The sequence below is a fragment of the Bubalus bubalis genome, chromosome 3 (assembly GCF_019923935.1).
Source record: "Bubalus bubalis isolate 160015118507 breed Murrah chromosome 3, NDDB_SH_1, whole genome shotgun sequence".
Classification (NCBI taxonomy): Eukaryota; Metazoa; Chordata; class Mammalia; order Artiodactyla; family Bovidae; genus Bubalus; species Bubalus bubalis.
In genome coordinates this window covers 117,624,701-117,649,578 of record NC_059159.1, presented here as the reverse complement: position 1 = coordinate 117,649,578, position 24,878 = coordinate 117,624,701, and the positions used below count along the sequence as shown (strand labels likewise).

At 39.5% G+C, this 24,878-nt stretch overlaps 1 protein-coding gene across 16 annotated transcripts in view; it reads right to left on the bottom strand.

The window, feature by feature from the left end:
• The window catches only part of TLE4 (TLE family member 4, transcriptional corepressor), a 155,256-nt gene that overhangs the window by 85,317 nt on the left and 45,061 nt on the right, over positions 1–24,878 (bottom strand). For 11 of the 16 annotated variants that reach the window (XM_025281638.3, XM_025281639.3, XM_025281634.3 and 8 more), the window contains one exon: positions 15,553–15,627. The exons of the other annotated variants lie outside the window; for them this stretch is intronic. In XM_025281638.3, coding sequence (XP_025137423.1) covers positions 15,553–15,627 — 75 coding nt within the window. The remainder of the gene's footprint in view (positions 1–15,552; positions 15,628–24,878) is intronic. 16 annotated transcript variants of the gene reach the window in all.

The window sequence follows — 24,878 nt, the reverse complement described above, 5'->3', positions numbered from 1 at the left end:
GTGTCCATCTTTTTCCCTACTGATCTGCCTGCATGTCTGGCATATATAATTGGAACAATTTCTGAGTACTTTACTCTGTTTCATTGGTCTATATTAAGACATAGAAAAACTTCTATTTCTGCGTTTTGACTATGCCAAAACCTTTGACTGCATGGATCACAATAAACTGTGGAAAATTCTGAAAGAGATGGGAATACCAAACAACCTGACCTGCCTCTTGAGAAATCTGTATGCAGGTCAGGAAGCAAGTTAGAACTGGACATGGAACAACAGACTGGTTCCAAACAAAAAAAAGGGTATGTCAAGGCTGTATATTGTCACCCAGTATTATTTAACTTATATGCAGAGTACATCATGAGAAACGCTGGGCTGGATGAAGCACAAGCTGGAATCAAGATTGCGGGGAGAAATATCAATAACCTCAAATATGCAGGTGACACCACCCTTATGGCAGAAAGTGAAGAAGAACTGAAGAGTCTAGTGATGAAAGTGAAAGAGGAGAGTGAAAAAGTTGGCTTAAAGCTCAACATTCAGAAAATTAAGATCATGTCCCATCATCATGATGGGACCCATCATGATGTCCCATCATCCAGTCCCATCACTTCATGGCAAATAGATGGGGAAACAACGGAAATAGTGACAGACTTTATTTTCTTGGGCTCCAAAATCACTGCAGATGGTGACTGCAGCCATGAAATTAAAAGAAACTTACTCCTTGGAAGAAAGTTATGACCAACCTAGACAGCATATTAAAAAGCAGAGACATTACTTTGCCAACAAAGGTCCATCTAGTCAAGGCTATGGTTTTTCAAGTAGTCATGTATGGATGTGAGAGTTGGATTATAAAGAAAGTTGAGTGCCGAAGAACTGATGCTTTTGAACGTGGTGTTGGAGAAGCCTTTTTAGAGTCCCTTGGACTGCAAGGAGATCCAACAAGTCCTTCCTAAAGGAGATCAATCCTGAGTGTTCATTAGTGATGTTGAAGCTGAAACTCCAATACTTTGGCCACCTAATGCGAAGAACTGATTCACTTGAAAAGACCCTGATGCTGGGAAAGATTGAAGGCGGGAGGACAAGGGGACGACAGAGGATGAGAGGGTTGGATGGCATCACGGATTCAATGGACATGAGTCTGGGTGGACTCCAGGAGTTGGTAATGGACAGGGAAGCCTGGGGTGCTGCAGTCCATGGGGTTGCAAAGAGTCAGACACAACTGAGTGACTAAACTGAACTGAATAGGCATTCTGAGCTAGAGTATTATATAACCTCAACATTCATAATGGTATGTGGAGACTAGGTCTGACAGTGGCCAGGATGTAAGGAGAGATCAGCAAGAAGGTAATAAAGGGATTCAAACCAAGAAATGATGATGATTTGGATTAGGGTTGTAGCAGTACAAGTGGCAAAGAGAAGAAGGACTTAAGATCTATTCTGGAGATGGCACTAAAAGACATGGTTATGGAAGGAGAAGGCCTCCCTGGTGGCTCAACTGGTAAAGAAACGACCTGGCCATGCAGGACATGCCAAGAGACGCAGGTTCGATCCCTGGGTCAGGCAACCCACTCCAGTTATTTTTGCCTAGAAAATTCCTTGGACAGAGTAGCCTGGCAGACTACAGTCCATGGGGTTGCAAAGAGTCAGACATGACTGATCAAGCATGCACACACACACGGAAAGAGAACAGGAGGAGAAATTCAAGATACCTTGCAAAGATATGCAGAGAATGCTCAGTTGTGTACGGCTCTTTGCAACCCCATGGACCCACGAGGCTCCGCTCTCCAGGAATTTTTCAGGCAAAAATATTAGAGTGGGCTGCCATTTCCTACTCCAGGGAATCTTCCTGACCCAGGTATCGAACCAGCGTCTTTTGTGTCTCCTGCACTGGCAGGCAGATTCTTTACCACTGTGCCACCTGGGCTTCCAAAGCAAAGACAGGCCCCAAGCAACTGGGTAGATGGTTGTACTAGTTATTCACATGGGTCAGAAAAGAGGAGAAATGAACCTGTAAGTACTCTTTATAATTTTTAATTAACATCTTTATCGAGTAGTTTTAGGTTCACAGTTATAGCTTTTTAAAGATTAGGAAAGTTTTATGTATAATGTGAATAAGCAGAATGGAAAGAAACTTAAAGTAGCATATAATCGTACCACCCAAAGGAAACTATAATGTTAACGAGTCCATCTAGCATTTTTTCAATGCATATGTAAGCATTTTAAACAAAAATAATATCATGCTATCTGTAGTTTAAAATGATTATTTTCCTACTCCGTGTATCAGAGAACATTTTCCCAGACCTCTAAATAATGCTTTGACTACATCACTTGTAATGGCTGTATAGTACATGCCATTGTATAGGTATTAGAGTTCATTTAAGTGGTCCCCCAACTGGTTAAAGGTTAGGCTGCCAATTCTGTCTGATATGTATGGCGAGTCACCATGGTTCAACAGTATATCAGTTAAGACAGTTCCTCTGCAAATTATAGACCACCCAGATAAAAGTGACCTAATAATAGGGGTTTTTATTTCTCACATAACAAGTTTAGGGTTGGCTGAATGATAGCAATATCAAGGCTCTGGGTCAACATCTCTGGTTTTCCTGATCCCTCTCACATGCCATTTCCCCCAAAATGGCTGCTGCAGCACTGAACATTAACTGGCCCTTTCACAACCAAGGTAAAGCAGAGAAAAAGGGCAATTTTCTCTTTATGGGTCTTTCTGTTGAAGGGGGGGGGGGGGGGGAAGGCATCTCTTTACATCTCATTGCCTTGAACAGGGTTAATGCCCCACAGCTCATCTGTGAGGAAGGCTGGATGGAGCACCTGGATGTTTTAGCTTCCAAGAGTAGGAGGCAGGTTCAGCCTGAAGAAACAACCAAAAAAGTTGCCTTGACATTATCTTTGCTTATAGACCATTTGAGGATACAAGCTGAAAGAAACCTCAAAACAACGTTTGAGTTTTCAATCCAGGTAGACAGCAGCCTGAATTGTACTCCTGCCCTCAATAGTTTCTTTTCTCAGATATTAACTGTGTCCATAAATTGCTTTGGGTCAACCTAGAGCAACATCTGGGGAAATAAAAAAAATATATACACATGACTGCCACTTTGCTACGGGATCACAATGGCCCTGGCCCTGTCAGTCACAGAAGACAACCTGGGCACTGAGATAAACTCTCCCCCTTTACTTGAATCCGTCAAGGGAAAAAAATCCAGGAGACTCACAGAACAGAATAGCCACGGAGCTGCCTTAAAAAGGACTAAAAAAAGTGCCATTAAGTTTTACTTAAAAGCTTTAGGGGATAGGGTTAGCTCTAGGCCTTGCTTATTAGATCAACATCATCATTTAAGTTTGCAATATTACTAGATCTAGTGAAGCAGTTTTTCCCAAGTAGGATGGATAAAATTTTTCTCAAGATGGAGAAATGAGAGAAAAAGTACACGGTTTCTCATAAAGGAATGAGATAATTTCAAAAATAGGAGTCCCCCAAGTCTCCCGGCAAACTCTACGCATTCTAAGTTACTTATATCCCCCTTACTGGCTTCCCAGGTATCTCAAATGGTAAAGAAATCTGCCTGCAAAGTGGGAGACCTGGGTTCAATACCTGGGTCAGGAAGATCCACTGGAGAAGGGCATGGAAACCCACTCTGGTATTTTTGCCTGGAGAATCCATAGACAGAGGAGTCTGGTGGGCTACAGTCCATGGGGTCACAAAGAGTCAGATTGAGGGAGCAACACACACACACTACTGGTCCAGCTTCTGCTATGGTCCTCCAGATGTTATCCCCCTCCCTCACCCACTACTTCCTCTAATGAGCTTACTTGTAGGCTTTTGCTTTCAATGGTTAACTGCTATCCTAATTGGTATCCCCATGTGCTTGATTTATAACTTCGCATAAACATGATTTATCCATCTATGGATCTACCCATCCCATGAAATCACAAGCACAGGGACCAAGAGGCAGGGACCAGTTCTTAGTCATCATTAAGCCTCAGAACTTTAAAAGATGCCTGTGTGAACAAGAGACTAATAAAGTAGTCTCAAAGATTTACGTGCCTGCATTTCCTTTTGATACAGTTATGTGAAGGTAGCTGCTGGCTCCAGATAATCCCTCCTAATAAAAAAAAAAAAAATCCCAAGCAGTCATTATCATTAGTTATTCAAGATTAAGTGTTTAATGTGGTTAACTTATTTTCCACAATACCTATGACAATATCAACACAATGCAGGTTTTTTGTTTTTTTTTTACCCACCAATAGTTCAAGAAACTCACTCATCCCCTGGGCACTATTTAGAAACAAATTCAGTGTAACTTCTGATTTACAAGTTTCTGAACAATTATGCAGCAATGTCTCCTTATGATGCTCTAGACAACTGCCTTCTGTCTACACTCTTGCCAAAAAAGTACAGTACTGTATCAGGCTCTTGTGCAGTTTTTGATTCTTGCTAAGGCATAGGCTCAAACATTTTTTGTGTCGTTAAAGACTTTTTGTGAACCTAAGACAAATATTTCTTCTCTGGACAATGTATGTCTTTCACAACCCCCAACACACAATTTTGCCAACGCTTCAGGGAGCTAATGGAAAGCTTGATAGCCAAGCATGAAATCCAAGATGCAAAGACCTAGGTTAAAAATACTTGTCTTGGTAGTGGTGTTTATGAAAACTTTTATTCTTATATATGACACTAAGTTACAACACCCGATGTTGTAGATGTCGTAGATAAGTTGACCACCTGATGTGAAGAGCTGACTCATTTGAAAAGACCCCGATGCTGGGAAAGATTGAGGGCGGGAAAAGGGGATGACAGAGGATGAGATGGTTGGATGGCATCACCAACTCAATGGACATGAGTTTGTGTAAACTCCAGGAGTTGGTGATGGACAGGGAGGCCTGGCGTGCTGAAGTTCATGGGGTCGCAAAGAGTCGGACACGACTGAGCAACTGAACCGATACTGAAGTTACAACAGACATGAAGAAACATAGTATGAGTCAGGAGTATTCAACCAATATGTGGAACTACACACACTTCATCTTAGCCTAACCAATCAGTATGGATATCAGGCACATCAGATTTCACTTTCCTCATTGAGGTCTGGACACTAAACACTGGACAATACTATACTGGATCTCAAGATAAAGAGCCTATTGATCCCAGAGTCAAAGAACAGCGTTGAGAGAACGAATAAGGGACAAGTGTAACAAAATGGTTAAATGGGTGCGTTCTGAAATCAGTCTAAGTTTGGTCCCCAGTTCTGCCACTTCCTCCCTGTGTGGCCTTCAGAAAACTACTTACCCCTTCAGAGCTTCAGTTTCATTATTTGTAAAGCTAGGACAATAATACTCCCTTCCACTTGGAGTGGCTATGAAGCTTAAACAAAATCATGTCTGCAGATGCTAAGCACAGTACTGACACAAAGCAAATACTCCATAAATGCCTATTTGTAATTACCCTTTGAGGGAGAAGAACATAAGGATAGGCATGGAAATCTAGAGAAATAGCTGACACAGAAGTCCCGCAAGTTCTAAAATAAAAATGTCACAGTCATCAAAACCAACAGGCTTACAAACCGTACAATGTTAGAAAACTGGACAGTACTTTTGTGGCTACTATCTCCAGCCCTGAATTCTATAGTTTTCATCTATAGGATGAAAATACTCTTAAATTCCTAAGATTCCCTAACAAGTGACACACAGGAGTATGTATTTCTAATGAGTCCATACTCCTTTCTTCTCAATATTGGCTCAATATTATGGGGCAAAAACCCAAAATGCTAGGTCAAAATAGAATATTTGCTTATTTAACAAATATTTACTGAACAGTTATTAAATAAACAAATTATTGCATGTTTACTGAACAATTATGAGTATCATACAAATATTTATTGAAAACAAGGAGCTCCATATTGTTCTAGGCAACATGACTATAAAAGGGAACAAGATCCCACCTGCCAGTGAAGGGAAATTCACAAACACACATGAACAAATAAATGGTAAAAGTTTTGAGGAAAATAAAAACAGGCTACTTTACAGAGAATGAATTGGGTGTGAAAGAGCTACTAAAGTTTGCCAGCTAGAGAAGTCCTTTCTCAGGAGGTAACATTTAAGCTGAGATTTTAAAGAGGAGCATGAGGAAGACCATGTCAAGACATGGAAGAAGGGGTTTCTAGAAGGTAGAAGAGCTGATGCACGATCACTCAGTCAGGAAGATGCCTGGGGTGGCCAGGGATGGAAGAAAGAGACCAACGGGCTGAAAGAAGTCACATGAAGAGAGTGAAGAGTATGTGAAATAGAAGAGGTGGGTGAAAAGCCAGCTCACACAGAGACTTGCAGGCCATGGTAAGAAATTCAGACTTCACTCTAACCAAAATAAACAGCCATCAGAGACAAACTATAACCAGGGGAGCAATAAGATCCAATTAATATTTTAGAAAAAGACCCCTCTGGCTGCTGTGTGCAGGAGGAAGAAGACAAAGACAGATGCACAAACAAGAAACCCGATCAAGAGGAAGTTGTAGGAGACCAGCGCAAGTACAGCACAGACCTGTCCTCCCCCTGGGGACAGGGGGAGATGGCCGAAGCAGGCATCTTAGAGAGAAAAGTCTAGAGGCAGAAGAGACACCATCTTTAAAATCAGGTAAAGTTGTGCTACTGAGCTTAGATTCTTCACATTCATCCATCAGCCAGTCTCTTGGATACTGACAGTTAAGGACTAGAGTTCTGAGGGGTACTGGGAAAGAAGGCAATCAAGAAAAAAGAACACAAAAAAACACAAAATGGACTAGGGAATTATCAATCATCAGATCTACAGAAATCAAGACAGTGTGTCATGACTGGCAAAAGAAACCCCAAAAAAGACACCCAGTCTAATAGAACAAAATAAGAGTCCAGAAAATGCACCCACACGATACAGTCAATAGATTTTCGACAAATCGTGTGGGAACAATTGAATTAAATATTCATCTAGGGAAAAGAAAAAGAAAAGAAACTCAATCCAAATCCCCATATCTTACACCATAAACAAAATTTAACTAAAACTGGATCATGGTTCTAAAAGTAAAACTTTTACAAGAAAATATAAGAGAAAAATATTTGTGGCCTTGGGTGAAGCAAAAGTTACTGAGAAACATCAAAAGTTAAGACTCATTAAAAAAAAGTCATAAATTAGACAATGTTAAAAACTCCTGCTCTTCAACAGACACTAACAAAAAGAATTAAAGGATGACTACAGATTGGGAGAAAATGTTTGAAAAATACATAAAGTACTTATGTTGAATAATTTTTTAAAATCTCATTAATGATTAAAAAAACAGACTGAAGAAAAACAGACAAAGATTTGAACAGATACTTATCAAAGAAGATATAGAGATGGCAAATAAGCACAACAAGACACTCAACATCTTTAGCTATTAGGGAAATGCACAAAAACACCAGTACTACTATATACCTATCGGAAATATCTAAAAATGCCCCAAAGCTACACCAAGTGCTAAAGAATGTGGAGCAAAGGTTCTTTCGTACATATTAGTGAGAGAAAAACAGAATGGTCATTTGGGGAAACTGTGTCAAGTTACAAGAACAAGACCATGTCAGTTACTTTAAACATACATTAACCATGACAACTTCTGGGGAAAACAACAAAATTTACAAAACTCTGTATGTTAATTTACTAGCACTCCATACACAATCACCAAACCCTGGAGATAAGCCAACTGTCCCTTTCAAGGGATGAGTGGCTAAAACAAACCGGTATATTCATACAATGGAATATTATTCAGCTATACAAACGAACTAACTGCCAATATAGGAAACCACACAGACAAATCTCCAATGTATTTTGCTAAGTGAAAATGAAAACTCAAAAGGCTACATAGTGCATAATTTCATTTATATGACAGTATCAAAAAGGATCATTTTGGGAGGAAAAAAGCCATCATGGGCAGTTGCCAGAAGTAGGGTAGGGAAAAGGACTGACCACAAAGAACAAGGGGATTTGGGATGGCAGAGCAAGGCAGGAGAGAAATATTCTGTATCTTGATAGTGGTGGTCGTCACATGACTGTACTGGATTGTCAAAATGCATAAAACTATAACCTTTAAAGGGTAAATTCTACTTTATGTAAATTGTACCTTGATAAAGATTTTAAAATATACATAATAATGAGTAAGTAATGCTCTATATTTCAAATATTTTAAAAAAATACAAATTTATAAATAAATGCAGCCTAGTTTTTACCATGTTTTCTATTACTTGTTTCTCTATTTTGCTGTCCTTGGACATTAACATTTTATCAAAATTAAAATGTGCTAATAAAAATTGATTTACATATGGTAAAATGTGAAACCAAAAAGTTTACAAATACCAAAATGTTAGTAAGATGATTTAAATGTAATCTGAGGATTTTTTTGGAACATGTTTCATAAAACATTTAAAATACTCAAAGTAAAAATGAAATGTGCCTCTTTGATAGGCTGCAACGAATGAACAACTTGATATAATGATTAAATTATTCTTGCTGCTGCTGCTGCTAAGTCACTTTAGTCGTGTCCGACTCTGTGCGACCCCAGAGACGGCAGCCCATCAGGCTCCCCCGTCCCTGGGATTCTCCAGGCAAGAACACTGGAGTGGGTTGCCATTTCCTGCTAAGATGCATGAAAGTGAAAAGTGAAAGTGAAAGTGAAGCCGCTCAGTCGCGTCCGACTCTTAGCGACCCCATGGACTGCAGCCTACCAGGCTCCTCCGTCCATGGGATTTTCCAGGCAAGAGTACTGGAGTGGGGTGCCATTGCCTTCTCCGAAATTATTCTTACTAGTCGATAAAAGGTTTCTATCTTTTCATAAAAGTCCTTAGAAGTAAGATCACAAATGTATTTTTAAGTAGATTGATATCCTAGAGAGCTTTGAGGAGGACACACACCAACCGTCCTTAAAACTTAGTCTAAGGCATCTAATCCTCTAATTGCCTGTTTGGTGGGGAGCCTGTCTTCTCTCTCCCAGCTCTGAAGACACAAGGCAGGCTGGGTCTATGAGGGAAAAGGTCTGGCTACATGGGAGTTAGCTGGTGATGCTGCTTGTAGAAACATTACTGGGAAGAAGTCAGTAAGAGAACTAGAAAAGCGGAAGCAAAAGTTAGTAAGAGGAGGAGGAGACCCAGGGTGGAGAGAGGCTTCACTCTCGGTTCAGACGGTAAAGATTCTTCTGCAGTGAAGGAGACCCTGGTTCAATCCCTGGGTTGGGAAGATGCCCTGGGGAAGGGAATGGCCACCCATTCCAGTATTCTTGCCTGGAGAATTCCATGGACAGAGAAGGCCGCCAGGCCATAGTCCCTGGGATAGCAAAGAGCTGGACATGACCAAGCAACTAACACTTTCACTTCTCAACCAATAAAAAAAGGAATAACAATGTGCAAGCTTGCAAGTTGCCTTGAGTGAAATCTTTTCTGTATAACAGTTCCACCTAGTCCTCTGGACCCCAACACAGGCTCAACCTGCTGTGCACTGGTGTAAATGAAAGGCAGACGGGTCACTCCACTTTCTTCTAGTGGAAGCCAAAGCCCACGTGCTTTAAGCTAAGTCACATGTACCCACCCAGACACACTCTGCAGCTCCTCTAACACTGTTTGCCTAACTCTACCTGGAGCTACGGAAATGCATTTATTAGGGGAAAGGAGGGAGTGAAGGGCTTCTCTTGCAACAAGAGCAGAACAGTAGCATGTCAGGTTAGCAACAAATAAAAATAAAACTAACTTCTAGAAATTTCTTCCAGAGAAGCTTTGTAACAGAAATCAACAGAGTGCATATCATAAACACAAATCAGAAATTCTGTTCCTTATCTAGGTTTTTTAGAGAGCTGTGAAGTAGAGACAGAGTTTTAAAATTACTTAAATATATGAGAGTCTTTGTTATGAAAGGAAATTACTGCCTCTTAGAGCCTCATCAAATTATAGCAAAGATTAGATTATAGCTACATCACTCAGTAACACAATCCCCTGGATCCACAATAAATGAACAAGTTTAAAAAAAAAAAGTGAAAGCAGACATACCAATATAAGATGGAGAAATGTGTAGAATGACGTTAAAACTGCTTTCTTTGACTCAGATACAATCATATGTTTATCATGCTTTGTGAAAGCAGGTAAGCAAAGCCCTACAACTGCAGAAGACCAACCTCCTACCCCCAACCTTAATCCCATCAATCTGTGTACATCAGGTAGCCAATGGCCAGCACTTCTGTAAAGACTTTAAGCTCCAGGTACACTGTCGAGTAATGACAAAGCTAGAATAACAATCTCTGATAAAACACAAATCTATTTTATAGCTTGTTTTTAAGTTTATTCCATATTATGTACATTTAGAAAATACTCAACAGTAACCAAATGGGAGAATAACAAGAAAGGGAAGCTCATTGAAAAGTAGCTTTCAGTTATTGTCAGTTCATTGAAAAGTAGTCATTTAAAAAACAAGGTAAAAGCTGAGATGTTAAAAAAAAAAGTTTCATGCGTAGAACTCACATCAGAAAACAAACTATGACTGTGGCACTTGAGTTCAATTGCCTGCCTATACCAGAAAGCCCCCTTAAAGAGGTTGAGACCTATGAGGTCAAATACTGAGCTTCTTAGATCCTCCAGGAAAGGCATGGCTGCATCTGGAGAAGTGATTTCAGAACAGGAGTGGCTCTGGGGAAAGTGATCAGGGAAAGAGGGAACCTCAAAACAAGGTAGTCAATCACTACTTCAGGCAACTGAGCTCCATCCAGCTGGAACCCTCAGTGAAGGAATATATGCAAAATGCACCTCAAAATCACCCAACTAATGGAGAGGAGGGAAGCACTCCACTGAGTCTGGGATGATCCCATAGTGGGGAGAAACTCCCTCACACTCACACGCAGAAGTGAAAAGTGGATTCCCCACAGTAAGGACTCGGGAAACACAAGAGCCTCCCAGGCAGCTGAGGAGAGGTGTTGCCAAGCCACAGAAAAAACCTGTAATGGGAATGACGAGAGAAAGGTAGATAAGGAGGGTATGAGGGTAAGGCGGGCCCAGGAAGGATAACAACACTTCTGCATTGCAGAGGAATCTGCGCCCAAAGGGTTAACAGCATAACCGCTGCAAGTTTAACAATACCCCTGGAAAGCCCTTTATTAGCAAACAAAGAAGAGAAAAAGTACAGCTCTCAGATACTTCAAACTTTGCTTTTGTGAAAAGAGAGTAGGTGTATTTCTATCTCAAATTTTGTGCTATTGGAGACTGTGATGTAAAGGAGGGGAAAACACATATACACATATTTTTAATATATACACATATTCCTATCTATCAGGGTGTTTTCTGCCTAATGGCTAATTAGTTTATAAAGACAACAAGGGAAACTATCATAATGGTGGATCTAAATGTCTCTGAAACTTAAAATGGCTGTTTTTAAATGTATAAAGGAAAAAGAAGGACATACCATTTTAAAATTGTCATACTGAAAGATGTTGTGCCATAATGCCAATCTGAAATGCATATAGGGGTGTGTGTGTGTGTATAATTTAAGAGCCAATCATATGACAAGGACAATAAAACAAAATGCTAAGATGAAGGAGGAAAAAGACCCCAAGGGTATTGTCTTTATTTTTTTTTTAACTAACTCAAATACATAGGATGGTAAAGGCAGAGTCATTTAAATCATTTCCTTAGCAATACAAGTAATATTTAAATAGATTTAATAGTGCTGCTCCAAACCAATGAATTATGGGTTTAAAACCTATTAAAATGTAATGTTTTTTTCCTGAGCTGAGAGGAGAGAGATTTAAATCCACTGAATTTTAATATTTCAGCTTGAGCTGCAGGAGGTAGAGAAAGTCCAAATGAACTATTCCATCAGCACCATTCAAGCATGAACATTTTAATCAGTTTTACTTCCTTGGAGTTCTCTAACACAGTTTACGCTGTCATTCTGAAAGCACTTAACACAGAGAGTGTGAAAAACCACCAAGGCTTGTTATTGCCTTCACAATTGATGGCAAATAATTTTGCAGACTTCCTATCATTAAAATGTCACTGCTAAAAATTGAGGTTCAGCATTTCTTGTGCTAAACTGCATTTTCCTACAACACCCATGGCATACCTGTTCTTAAGGATTTTTTAAGGGGGTGTGCTTTTTTAAAAAAATGCATATTTATATCATTTCTTTCCTCAAAGAGGTTAAGAAAGTGGAGGAAGGAATCCAGAGGAACCCCATTTCCTATTTTTACAGGCCAAACATTTTCTTTTCCAATGTCCATACTGACAAAACTTTTTTTCTTAATGGTAGTTTCTTTGGTGAAATTCTTATGAGGTTCCAACTTAGCCTCCTTTATTATTCACACAGCATGTGCTGATTATATAGTGTAATGGATTTAAAAAATATTTTAAGATAGTCAGATGACTCAATTTAATAATACAGGAAATGAAAGCATCATTTCTAATTAGATCATATTACTGATTTAAAACTACAGTTTGTGTGTTGTTCCAACAGTGTGATCTTACAGAGATTCTAATTTAAAAACACAGTGGCTAGCAGGACACATGACATGATTTAACTCGATGCAGAACATTCCCACAGCCCGTTTGGAGGAGCTCTGGGAAAGCTTCGAGGAAATGTGAAAAACGAACAATTCAAAGCAAAACAGGAAATATTAACTATAGAAAGCAACACAGGCCTTTCCCTGGGTTTTTTTCCTTATAAATAAAAGACAAATGATATTTAACTTATTTCAATCTATCAACAGTTTTAAACTGAACATGACCTGTGAAAGAAATCATTATAACTGTGTTTCATTCCATTAAACACAACTAGCTTATTGTCAAGAGAACAAGCCGCCTCTCCAGGTTTCAGCCTCACTTCAGCTTTTTGCATTTAAACTGCATGGATCACTGGTTTGGCTCATTTACCAACGAAGGTAGAATAATATTGCAGAGTTAAAAAGGTGCTTCATCAGATTTCATTAAATTGGGGAACATTTGTGCTTGTCTGGATGGTGTGCCTACATATAAAACAGATACACATGCAGTGGCAAATAAATGAAGGTCTGCAGGGGCTTAGATAGGTCTTTGCCTCTCAGGAGGGAAATTTCCCTTGGTGCAGAAAATCACTGTTGACTACCTAAAAAATTAAGTCACAAAAATCTAAAACTGACCCCTCATCACTTTTGGCAGCAGGTCAAAATATCACCACCTCACAACACAGCCATGCCAAACGGGGCGCAGAACAGCAGGTGCATTTAAAGGTACACAATGTTGTAACTCTGAAAGCTACTGGACACAAGGCATTAAGAAGCGCTGAAACAAAAAGAACAGCAGCCACAAAAGCGCATCAGGTGAGCTGGTTGTTATGGGGCTCTTCCCTTTGCACTTAGTTTGTGATTTCCCAAAACTGCTGGTTTTGTTTTTCTATTTCTGCAATCTGTTTTTCAGAATAGTCAGATTACATGATTTTGATTCCATTTTCAGCTCAGATACAAATAATTTGGAATTGCCACCAAATCCACAAACTACAGCACACACTGCTTTGACAGCATGCAGCTCTACTGAATTAGTTCTTCAAACAAGTTTTTAGGTCACCAAATTAAATTAGCTTTAATAATTAAACCCATATATGCACAATATGTCTGTCATTTACTCAGCTACAGTCTAGTAAATCATCTTCTGCCTGAAAAAAGGCAATCTGCCATCCTATTCAAAACAAAGTATGTAAAAATGAAACAGATATAATAAAACAGTGTTAAAAATATATCTGATGTGACAAAAGAAAGGGAACTTGTTCTGCTTTTATATCTTCCCTCATATCTTTAAGCAACATCCAACACAAAACAATGCACTTTTGATTTAGATTAATCTCACCACTGTACAGACAGTAACTAATAAGACTCAAAAAGAAACAAAAAACCATTCCAGAAAAGGCTGCCCACCAGACATGAGATAGGCCAGCTACCTGTATTTCAGAAGTTCATATAAAAATAAACACCACACCAGAAATGACCCAGGAGGCTCTCCTATGGGTCCTCACCCACACATTCTCTCCTTCAACAGGAGACAGCATAGCAGGTGGGAAAAGTAGGTTCTATGCAGAGTGACCTTGAGAGATTTGGTAACCGAACTATATCCCAACAGGAACACAACAAGGGCTTCAAGCAAACACAGCTGGTATGTACATATACGCTAATGTGAAAATTCAAGCTCTCTTAGTGTTTAAAAAGAAAATTATTACACTGCCGTTCTCTGGAATTTCTGGAAATAAAAACTAATTGTGAAATGTATTCATCTCTCATCTCTCCCCTACCCCCAGAACACAGAAAATGTACAAGAAACGAGTCTCTACATGGCTTGTTGTGATTCGTCCTTTTCTTTCCAAGGGGCACTTCCAAGGAAATAAAGGTTACTCTTCTCCATTTACTATGCCTTCTAATCTATTACCAGTATTTTCTTGTGGTCAGAGGGACACAAAATAGAGCTCAAAATAGCCCATTAAAAAACAAGTTGCAATCAGACTATAGTTCCACCACCATCGGCAGCCATCCCAGAGTTCTGATTTCCTTGTTAAAAGACAGAGGCATAATTGAAGCAATATCTTCACTTCAGATTGATTATCAGGCGACCCTTATCCGCATCTTCACTCAGCAATTTGAATTTTAATGAAAGTAAATGGAATAATTAGCATTTCAAAGTGTGTTTGATACACTGAGGGCAAAAAAAGAGAAAAGACTTTTGTGTATAATCTATACACAAGAGAAAGTATTGGGGCGGGGGGGGGCGGGAGGCAGAAAGAGGAAAGTACAGTTGACATGTCTTCATTAAAACAACCTACAGAACCACTCCTAACAGCTGCATAAACAGAGATGTGAATATTGTGCTTTTTTCAGCTAGTATTTCTTACCTTTCTAAGTTTTAGCACCTTTTTTATTACTGGTTACCTTAACTGAGGAGAACAAAAATGTAAGTGGAATTGGAGTAACTGCTCAAACCCATGAATTCCAGCAGGATTTCTAAGCAATGTTACTGGTACTATGAAGGATTTTCCAAACGGGCCGCTGAGTTTGCAAAAAGCTATATAGTCATCTATCATTTTTACTACAAATGGACACTAGTCTAAGAACCACTCATCAAAGGGGAGGAAGAATAGCAGAGAGATGTGAAAATGTATATTTTATTTCACTAAACATGATATTAAGACAATCTATATTTGAGGAAAGATAAAAGAAATCAGGTCATTTTAACATTAGGGCAATCTGTGTCTTTTGACTGGCAATAGGCTAGTGACAGAGGCTGATTGCGAAGGAAAGAAATACTATGAAAAAGAACTACCCAGTCTCCCTAGGGGAAGAATTTCCAGGAACATGTCAATTGGAATTGGTGAGAATGTGTCCAGAGTTTCTGAGGTAGCCATCAAACTTTGTGAGATTGAAGGCAAAGTGCTCCATTTCACTGTGTGATCCTCTACTGCCTTTTGCCTCTTCAACTGAACAAAATTTAGAGAGAGAGCGAGAGAGAGCCAGTGACAAACACTAAGATGATCAGAGCTAAAATGGAAAGGCCACGTACCCCAATGATGGCGTTCAGTTCTGCCATGGTCACCTGCTTGGCCCGTTCCACAGCCTGCACCACTTGTTGCTGGTGCTATAAATGAAGATCAGAAACAGAATACAATTATTTGTTTTCTGGTCAGTCAAGAACAGCTTTTCCTAACATGTCCTCTAACTTTAATTACATGCAAAACAGGATTCAGGGGGTCTCCATATTCAAATAAAAGCCCCGAGTGGTGGAAGACTAACTGTCTAGGGTACCTCTGTTTCTACAAAGCTAAGGAGTAACTGGACGTCCAATCGCAGGGGGCCCCCATGAAGGATGCTCGCTTACAACTGATAGAAGCAATTAAATTGTACTTTCGAGTCAGTAGTACACTGTGACCCAACATCTTCCGATACACTAACAAAATAAAACAACCCATCCCACCTGCTTTCTCTGTATCCCCTTACTCTCTGCCACCAACAAAAAATATGTTTTGAAAATATTTCCTATAAGCACTTATTTTTAAGTTTCCACCTGGTATTTGCTAGAGAAGACACTAGAAGGACACACAGACTTCAATGTTTGTTTCTTCTGTAAACATGAAAAAGTGCTCGTATTTTTACTTCTGCCAGGAAGGGCTGCATATTTAAAAGATATTAAAAATGTACAACTCTTGCCAACAGTAAAGTTTAAGGACTGCAGGTATTTCTTTTAAATGCAATAGGAAAACTAAAATCCTAAAGTTATTTTTCTTTTGAAAACTTAGGATGGAGAGTATAGGAAAATCCCTCTGACCACGATTCAACTCTAAAGAGAAAAAGCAATATCTGATTTTAGTAATTTTTCTAATATAAGAATAGTTAAATGGCGTAGAAGTCTCTGCCTGGAGGTACTCATACCTGGACATACACAAGTACTTACACAAGTACCCCAAAATGTAAATATTATTCCCAACTAAATACACTTGAACACTCTAGTACATACTCAATTCAGTCTAAAATAGGTCTTTCCTGTACATTTTTCAACTCGGTTTAGTAAATGAAGAGCCAAAGACTGTGCTATGAAACAGGTACTCCTCTGTGTGGCTGGGGAGAGTCTTCTTTTGGTTGATTCCAGTTGAGAAATGTACTAATTTCTCTACTGATCTGAAGTGCATATGAAGCTCAGCTATCATACTACTTAATGCACAGAAAGAGCAAGGCCATCAGTTCTATGTGACCTACCTAATACTACATTCCAAGGTCCCCAAACACACAGTTACTGGGATAAACTTGGTGACCACTATTTCCATCTCCCAGCTGAGTAGGGTGGTAGTGGGGGAGGTGACGTGCGAAAGGAAACTGCTTTAGTTTATCTACATGTGGTGTCTTCACTCTTGATTTCCTAATCTTTATTTTATGCCCATGAATAAAGCAAAGCAAGTTGTCAAATAACAGATCAGTGCATTATACCTTGATTCTTTTAATTACAAGAGTTTATTTCCAAATAAGAGCTTCAGAAGCAATTCCCCAAATCTTGATAGATATTTCCATCTATCTTTAAAATATTTGCCAAAGTGAAATAATTCACTTTCCTCTTTCTCTGAAAGTAAAAATCCTAAAGATTCATGAAAACACTAGAGGGAACAGAGAGGCATAGGTGATAAAAATGGCCATTCATAGTTATTCTCCTCTGAAGACTACCTGACCATATCATATATGTTTACTGAACAGCTTCCATGTGCCAAGCACAGAGCTCATATTTAGATTTAGGACAAATCTGGTTGTCAGCATAGTGAAAACTAGCAGCACTTGGAAAGTAGAAAGACCAAACAAACAAAAACCCTGCAGAAGATCCTAGGAATTAGCTAATACTCAAAGTGAACTTATGGACAAAAATTTTTATGGCATTTTCTACCTTTTACTTTCCAACACTCAACAATGGCTGCTCAAAACTTCCAAGAAACTGAAAGCCAAAGGAATACATGTACACTTATCCAACACACATATCTCATTCCATTCATGCACCCATTCGTTAAACTCAAGTTTTTAAAAGCTCACCCTGTGCCATTTCTGTACATTACTTAAACACTTCAATATAACTGAAATATCATCTCCTTCACATTAAGTATTCAAAGAACAGTTTCATGAGAGAGAGATGCAGAAAATACATCTTGTTAGGGCCTTTCTACCATGAAGATTGCTCAACTCTTGCTTCATAAACTGGATTCCAACTGCCAAGATGAGCAGAGATGCCTTAGGCAGTGGGGATATCTTTCTGACTGGGCATTAAAATCAGGTACATTTACTGAGAAAACCAGAAACACACCAGTGAACCGTAACACTGACATCAGATGCTTTTATAGAAACTCTTGCTAAAAAGCTAAAATGACAATGGAAGTCATGATTCAGCTCCTTCCTTTTCTATCATGGCAATGGCCATGGGCTAACACCACAACTGAACTTTACCTGTAGTTCAGGATTTTACTTCCCTATTTCTGCTTACAACTGTGAATCATATGGCACTTAAGGACTTTTTCAACAGGGGATCCCTAAGACAAAGAATGCACCCTCCCCTGTGAGTTCTGAAAGCACCAGAAACACTCCAAGACTGCTCACCTCAGCCACACATTAACACTGTATCACACCCTGAAGCAGCAGCAGGAAGGGCAAATGATCATAAAAGAATGAACACTGAAGGAAGAAAACCCAAAATACTCTCAACAAGTGCACCCAAAGAGGCACTGTTTTTCCATTTTCAAATTTTAACATATTAAGCTCTCTGGCTCAGAAGATACAGCAAGTTTTCACATTTTCTTACAACCGTGATGGCTCTCCCATTATGTCCGCCCTCTCTTCCTCTTCTCTTCCCCTTCCCCATCTGCTCCTCTCCTCCCACTCCACCCACATCTCATTTCCTCTCCCACTTCCTGCCGATCTCCTCTGTGGCCTCACCGCAAGTGGTGACAGCCATTCTAGCCCCAGTAAATCTGGAGGAGCAAGAGTCCTGTGACCAGTCTCACTGCTCAAGCTGCTCACTCAGATACTCCATCTGAACTTTCTATCAGTATCACCAAGTAAGGAGCCACTAGGAATGTATTAATAGCCACGGGTCTCTGTGAGAGGAGCCTCCAAAACTGGGATTTGGAAGAGGAAAAAAAAGGTGGGTGGGGGGGGCTCAGATATTTATTCTTTAAAATACTGTGATTTATCATTTGCTAAAAAAATCCAAAAGAACACAAACAAACAAAAATACCTCGATTCTGATTATGGCTGCACAACTCTGGAGATTTACTAAAAATTACTGAATTGCACACCTAAAATGATTTTATGATGTGTAAACTACATCTCAATAAAATACTGTGATTTAGGGAATACACGCATGGTTGTAAAAAAGGACTAGTAAAATGAAACTCTATACATTAAATCACTTGCCTACTTAACTTTTATCATCATAAAATTACCTTTTGCACTTAATCAGTTAAAGTACTGAAAACATTTTTTCCTACAAGAGACTAAAACAATATAAGCTTATGTTAAGTCCAATAAAGCCTACTGAAAATTAGGCATTTACAAACCACTAGAATATAGATTCCTTATATGTTGAACGTACGTTTCACAATACCTGCCATGGAAATACTTTGGGACATGGCAATAAAAATTTTTTAAATCTAAAAAAAAACTTTAAAAAACTACATACAACTTAAGAATTTTTTTTTCAATATCTCTCTTTTTGATAGGGGTAGTAAGGACAGATATGTACAGGGAACTAGGTTTCTTCTCCAGATATGCGGAGATGCAAAAGTGAGCAAGAGATAATGCCACTCCCCCCACACACACATATATCTTCCATAGGTGGCACAGTGGTAAAGAATCTGCCTGCCAATGCAAGAGATACAGGAGACGCAGGTCCAAGCCCTGGGTCAGGAAGATCCTCTGGAGTAGGAAATGGCAACCCACTCCAGTATTCTGACCTGGAAAATCCCATGGGCAGAGAAGCCTGGAGGGCTAGAGTCCACGGGGTCACAAAGAGTTGGACATGACTGAGCACACACACACACACACACACACACACACACGTCCTGTCCCTCCCCCACACACACACAATTCACACAGAGCATCTTATAATACAAGGATTTAAACTACAAGAGAAGATTATTAGCAGGAATGGTTAGCACAGTTCCTGAGGCAACAAGGAAAGGCTTTGTTTTCTTATTCATTCATTCAATTATTTATTAAGCACCTACTGTGTGTCAAGCACTGTTGTAGGAACCAAGATTAATGAATAAGACAGTGAATACTCAAGAGGTTTTGTAATTACAATTGCAGGATAGTTTCCACAAAGATGACAGGATGCTACACAATTACTTATCAGAAAAACAGCTAATCAAACCTTAGAGCTGTAGAAAGATTCTTTAAAGAAGTGGTCCTAAGAACTGAGACTAGGAGAACGGGCAGGAGTTCTGTGAGTAAAAAGGAAGGGGAAACGAAGAGGAGGCAGAGGGAACAGCTTGGATAAGGTCCCGAAGTATAAAGAAACATGTCTATCAAGAAACAGAAAGAATGTGTGGCTGCAGAAGGACGGTGGAGGAGGGGACAAAGTTGGAAAGATATGGCAAGGTAGGATGCTGAGGCCCTTCCTGGGTATAGCAAAGACACACATGGAAAACTCTTTCAAGTGGAAGAGGTATTCACAAAAAGGTCAACAAAGGTAGGCATTCACATGTCATCTGAGTATGGTGCAGGCATACTCCACAGAACCACATACTAGAGGGGAGTGAACTCTGCGAGGCAGGAGGAGCCAAACAGTGAAAAGCTTTGCATGACAGGCAAAGAAGCTGGACTTTACCCTGGGACAATACTTCTTATTTAAAAATTTTAAGCTGTGGAGTGCTATCAGTTCTGCATTTTAGTCAGATGGATCCGTTAATAGTGAAGAAGGTGGATGGCAGGGGGGTGAACCAGATTAGAGGAAGAGAGCTAATGCAATATTCTAAGGGGAAAGATACTGGGGCCTGAACTCACAACCTCATGCACAAGCTTTATCCACTCTGGGGCAATGGGCTCTATTATTGAGTAGAAATCGACCTCCCTGTAACTTCTTCCCACCCAATTTGCCTCTAATTTGTCTTCCACAGTAGTGCACCTCAAAGATAAGAAAATGGCATGATGCATGTTTTCCATTTTCTTCATTCCAGGTTAAACATCTCAAGGTCACTGTCTCTCAGAGACCCATCCTTCTGGATACTCCTCTGGTTGTACCCAACATGCCCATCCAGATTCAAGTGGATCCTGAGCAGATCAAAGCCCAGTAGAAGTGTCACTGCATGTCTATTAAGTCAGACTAAAACCCACTGAGCCTTCTTCAGCAGTTTACTAGCACAAATAAGCTTTAAATTTAACCAAAATCCTTCTAGTCAGTCTTTCCTAAATATTATTCCAAGAAATGTTAGTCCCCTAAGCAATTAGGTATTACTTACACAAAATTTTAAAACTCACAAGATTTAATTCAACTAACACCAGGCAAACTGCTCATTTGCTCAATTTCAAATCTCAAAAGAGGGCAAATACGTACGCAGGCCTTTCCAAATAATCTTAGCTGTGGAACTTTGGCTCTCAGGACACACTTTGGAAACTGTTGCCTGTGTCTTTCTCGTACTGACCACGTGGCCTTGTCTTCATCATTCTCAAGAACTCACATGCAGGCAAGGCGTTCTTTACTGATATGTCCAATAAGCTCTATAGGTCCAGAGCCTTCCAACACAAAACTCTGCGATGTTGGAAATGTTCTAATCTGCGCTGTAGTGCCTAGCCAAATATGGGTGGATAGTGAGCACCCGAAATGTGACTACTGTGACTGAGAACTGAGTTTTTAACAATATTGAACTTTGAAAAGTCAAAGTGAAAGCATTAGTCACTCAAGTCATGTGCACTCTCGGCAACCCCATGGACTATAGCCCTCCAAGCTTCTCTGTCCAAGGGATTCTCCAGGCAAGAATACTGGAGTGGACTGCCATTCTCTTCTCCAGGGGAACTTCCTGACCCAGGGATCAAACCTGGGTCTCTCACATTGTAGACAGACTCCTTACTATTTGAGCCACAAAGCCACTCATATTTAACCTTAATTTAAATCTAGATAGCCACTTATGGCTATGGCCACAATGCAGCTCTAACCTAAGGTACCTTAAAGCTTAGGTCCAGTAATAATCTAACTGCTATCTAACAAAAAGTCAAAGAAATGAGTCAGGTTCTCAAATATGTACCAATTTTCTTGGACACATATTGATAAGAATTGGCATTGCTGCCTTTGGAAGGAGACCCACATTTGATTAAGTGTGTTCAAAATAATGATTTGAATTATTTTTCTTTTTCTTGTTTATATTCACAAATGCAAGGCAAAAAAGCCTACAGAAAAAAAGTTCTCCCTCTTGAGAACCATCTTTCATTTCCTAAGGGGAAGCAGGTTATGATGCTACCATAAGGATCTCACCAAGTATCCAACTGTCAATCAAAATACACGACCATGCAGAACAAGCCAATTAGTCAACCATGGAACGTGGGACAGGATTATGCTCTGATGCCTCACTCAGTGTTGTAAGAAATAATGTTTTAAATGAAAGGCTGCCCAATGTAAAAAGTAGAAAACTGGTCCAAATCCTCTAAAGCCCCAATCCAGGTGCATTAGTCATTTTAGGACATTCCTTAGACATAACAGCACATCACAACACATTACCAACACTGATAAAATGGCATGAATGCGAAGCAGACGTGTCCGGTGAAGGCTGCTGGCACTTAATGAATGGTCTCGGAAGATGGTCTTACAGGTGTCACTGCATACTTATCAGGGGATCCCTGGTGATTTCAGCCAAGCTCTCCTACATCAAACCATGTTATCCACAAGCCATTGACTCCTTACAAAGTTAACAAGGAATAAGCCAAGTTAACCTGGTGCCATTATGAGGCGAGAACACTGCCACCAGTGCATGTAACCACCACATTTTGTTCATTTCCTCCCTAAGGCACAATATGAAAGTGACTGATCACCGTTTTCAACTTCTATTTTGCAATTATTCTATACATGCAAAATGCAGTTCAAAGTAATTCAGTATCATGTTAAGCTAGGTGCCAAAAAAATTAAAAAAAAAAAAAAACAGCACTACACATACAACTGTACCTCATAACATAGTGAAAGGTTTTGTTTTTCATCAAATTAAAAAGACCAAATTCATGGAAAGTAGAAATACGAAACAGAAATTCATGTGTCATTTGATTTGACTGGCTATCTTAGCCTACTGGAACTTATGGTATCAGTACTATTCAATTGTAATTACTATATAATTGTGTATTATTTTTCTACTATTTAAATGCAAGGTAGACCACCTAAATAAACCTATAGAATTCTAGAGAAAACACAACTACTTGGTACTACTGCTCATTAGAAAATCTAACAAGGAAATAAAAAGTTTTGAGTTAAAATTAAATTTGCCCTCAAAGCATTCAAGTTGGAATGTTCCCTTTTCTTTAGATAAATATAAGAATAAAAGTAAAAAGGCTTAAAATTTTTACTTCTAAAAATTCTAATGATCAGAGAGCTTTTTTGTTAAAATGTGTTCAAAATAATGATTTGAATTCTTTTTTTTCTTCCAAGTTAATAATCATGGATGCAAGGCAAAAAGAGCTGCTCACTCCAATCTGGGCTCCTCCACAGCCTCCAAGAAGCCTGCTTTCTGCTTAAAGAACTCAAGAAATAAAAAACCTCAGCAAAGGAATTGCAGAAGTCTAGAGGAGGAGGGTAATATTTATCTCCTTGGCACCGAAGGCCCTAGAAACAAGTTGTAACAACCTGTTGAAAACAAGGTTAAAGATGAATAATGTAATTTCTCCAAATCTAACGATGACCATGGTTTAATAAATGGGAATTAGGAAGCCACTGGTCCCAAGGAACCACTTCCTGTTCTTTCACCATGTCCAGTTAGGTACAAACATACCTTTCAGGTTACTTCAGGCTGTGGATACAAATGGCTTGAAGTCCAAGACACTAAAATGGATCAAATTTGATGCTGCAAAACAATCAACCTGAGCTACTTTTTCCTGAGATGTCTTAAAATGCCACAAAACCAAGAATGACTTATCCAATTTATTTTCCATGATTTGGAGGGGAAGGAAACTGTCAAAAAATTGTGATTCCATTTTTTCCAGCTCAAGGACAAGATATATGCACAAGAGTATGTCTGAGATAGACGAGGGGTATGTCTGAGATAGATATAATGTAAGGGCTCACAAATGTTCCACTTATCAGAAGCTATTTCCTTAACAACAAGCAGCATTTTCCTTCCAGCAAGGCTACTATAAAATATGGCAGGCCTATGAGTGACTCCTATAACCCATTCTTCAATTAAGAGGTGTCTTCAAAAGTCTCTGTGCTTTTTACAAAGTATGGGCATAAACACAGGCTGTGCATAGAGATCTAGACAGCCCACAGGGCCCATCCCTGTTCAAGTCGGGTTTCTTTCCACCCTCTGTGGATGTATGAATGATAAACAATACTTGATGGGTGACTCTTTTCCCTACAGTTTAGACCCTGGAGGAGATTTCTATAACAGGAACTATGCATTATTTTATCTTTTCTGTGATTGCTAAAATATGGGTTGTGCTGATTATATAGTCAGAGCTAAAGTTTGTAACAAACACATACCATTGGTTCAATATGACTTCCCTTCAAATCAACACTGGCAATAATAATAATGCTCACTATTTTATGCATAGCACTGTATCTAGAAACAATTGCTAGCTGTCTCCTGAAATCCTTTCTCTTCTGTTAAGTTTAAGTTTTAGGTGGGCATACTCAGCTAGGACTGCACTTCCAAGTCTCCCCTGCAACTAGCTATGGGCACATAACTAGGCACTGGCCACTGCAAGGTGAGCACAAATGGGAGCAGCATTCACATCATGTCCTTAAGAAAGAGAAAGCACATGTCCTGTCTCATCCTTCCTGCTGGCTGGGGGAGGACATGGTAGTGCTAGGCATGATGAACATCAAGAGAAGGAAGTTGACTTCACAATATTGTGGAGTCACCAAATTAGCTACAGGTGCTTCTATGCAAACTGTTATTTGAGAGGAAAACAAACTTGCCCAAATCACTATTCCTTTAGTCTCTTTAACAGCAGCCTGATACCCAGCTAGGTCTTTTACATGATCACTAGTCCACAAAGCTCCGTCTAGTCAAGGCTATGGTTTTTCCAGTGGTCATGTATGGATGTGAGAGTTGGACTGTGAAGAAAGCTGAGCACAGAAGAATTGATGCTTTTGAACTGTGGTGTTGGAGAAGACTCTTGAGAGTCTCTTGGACTGCAAAGAGATCCAACCAGTCCATCCTAAAG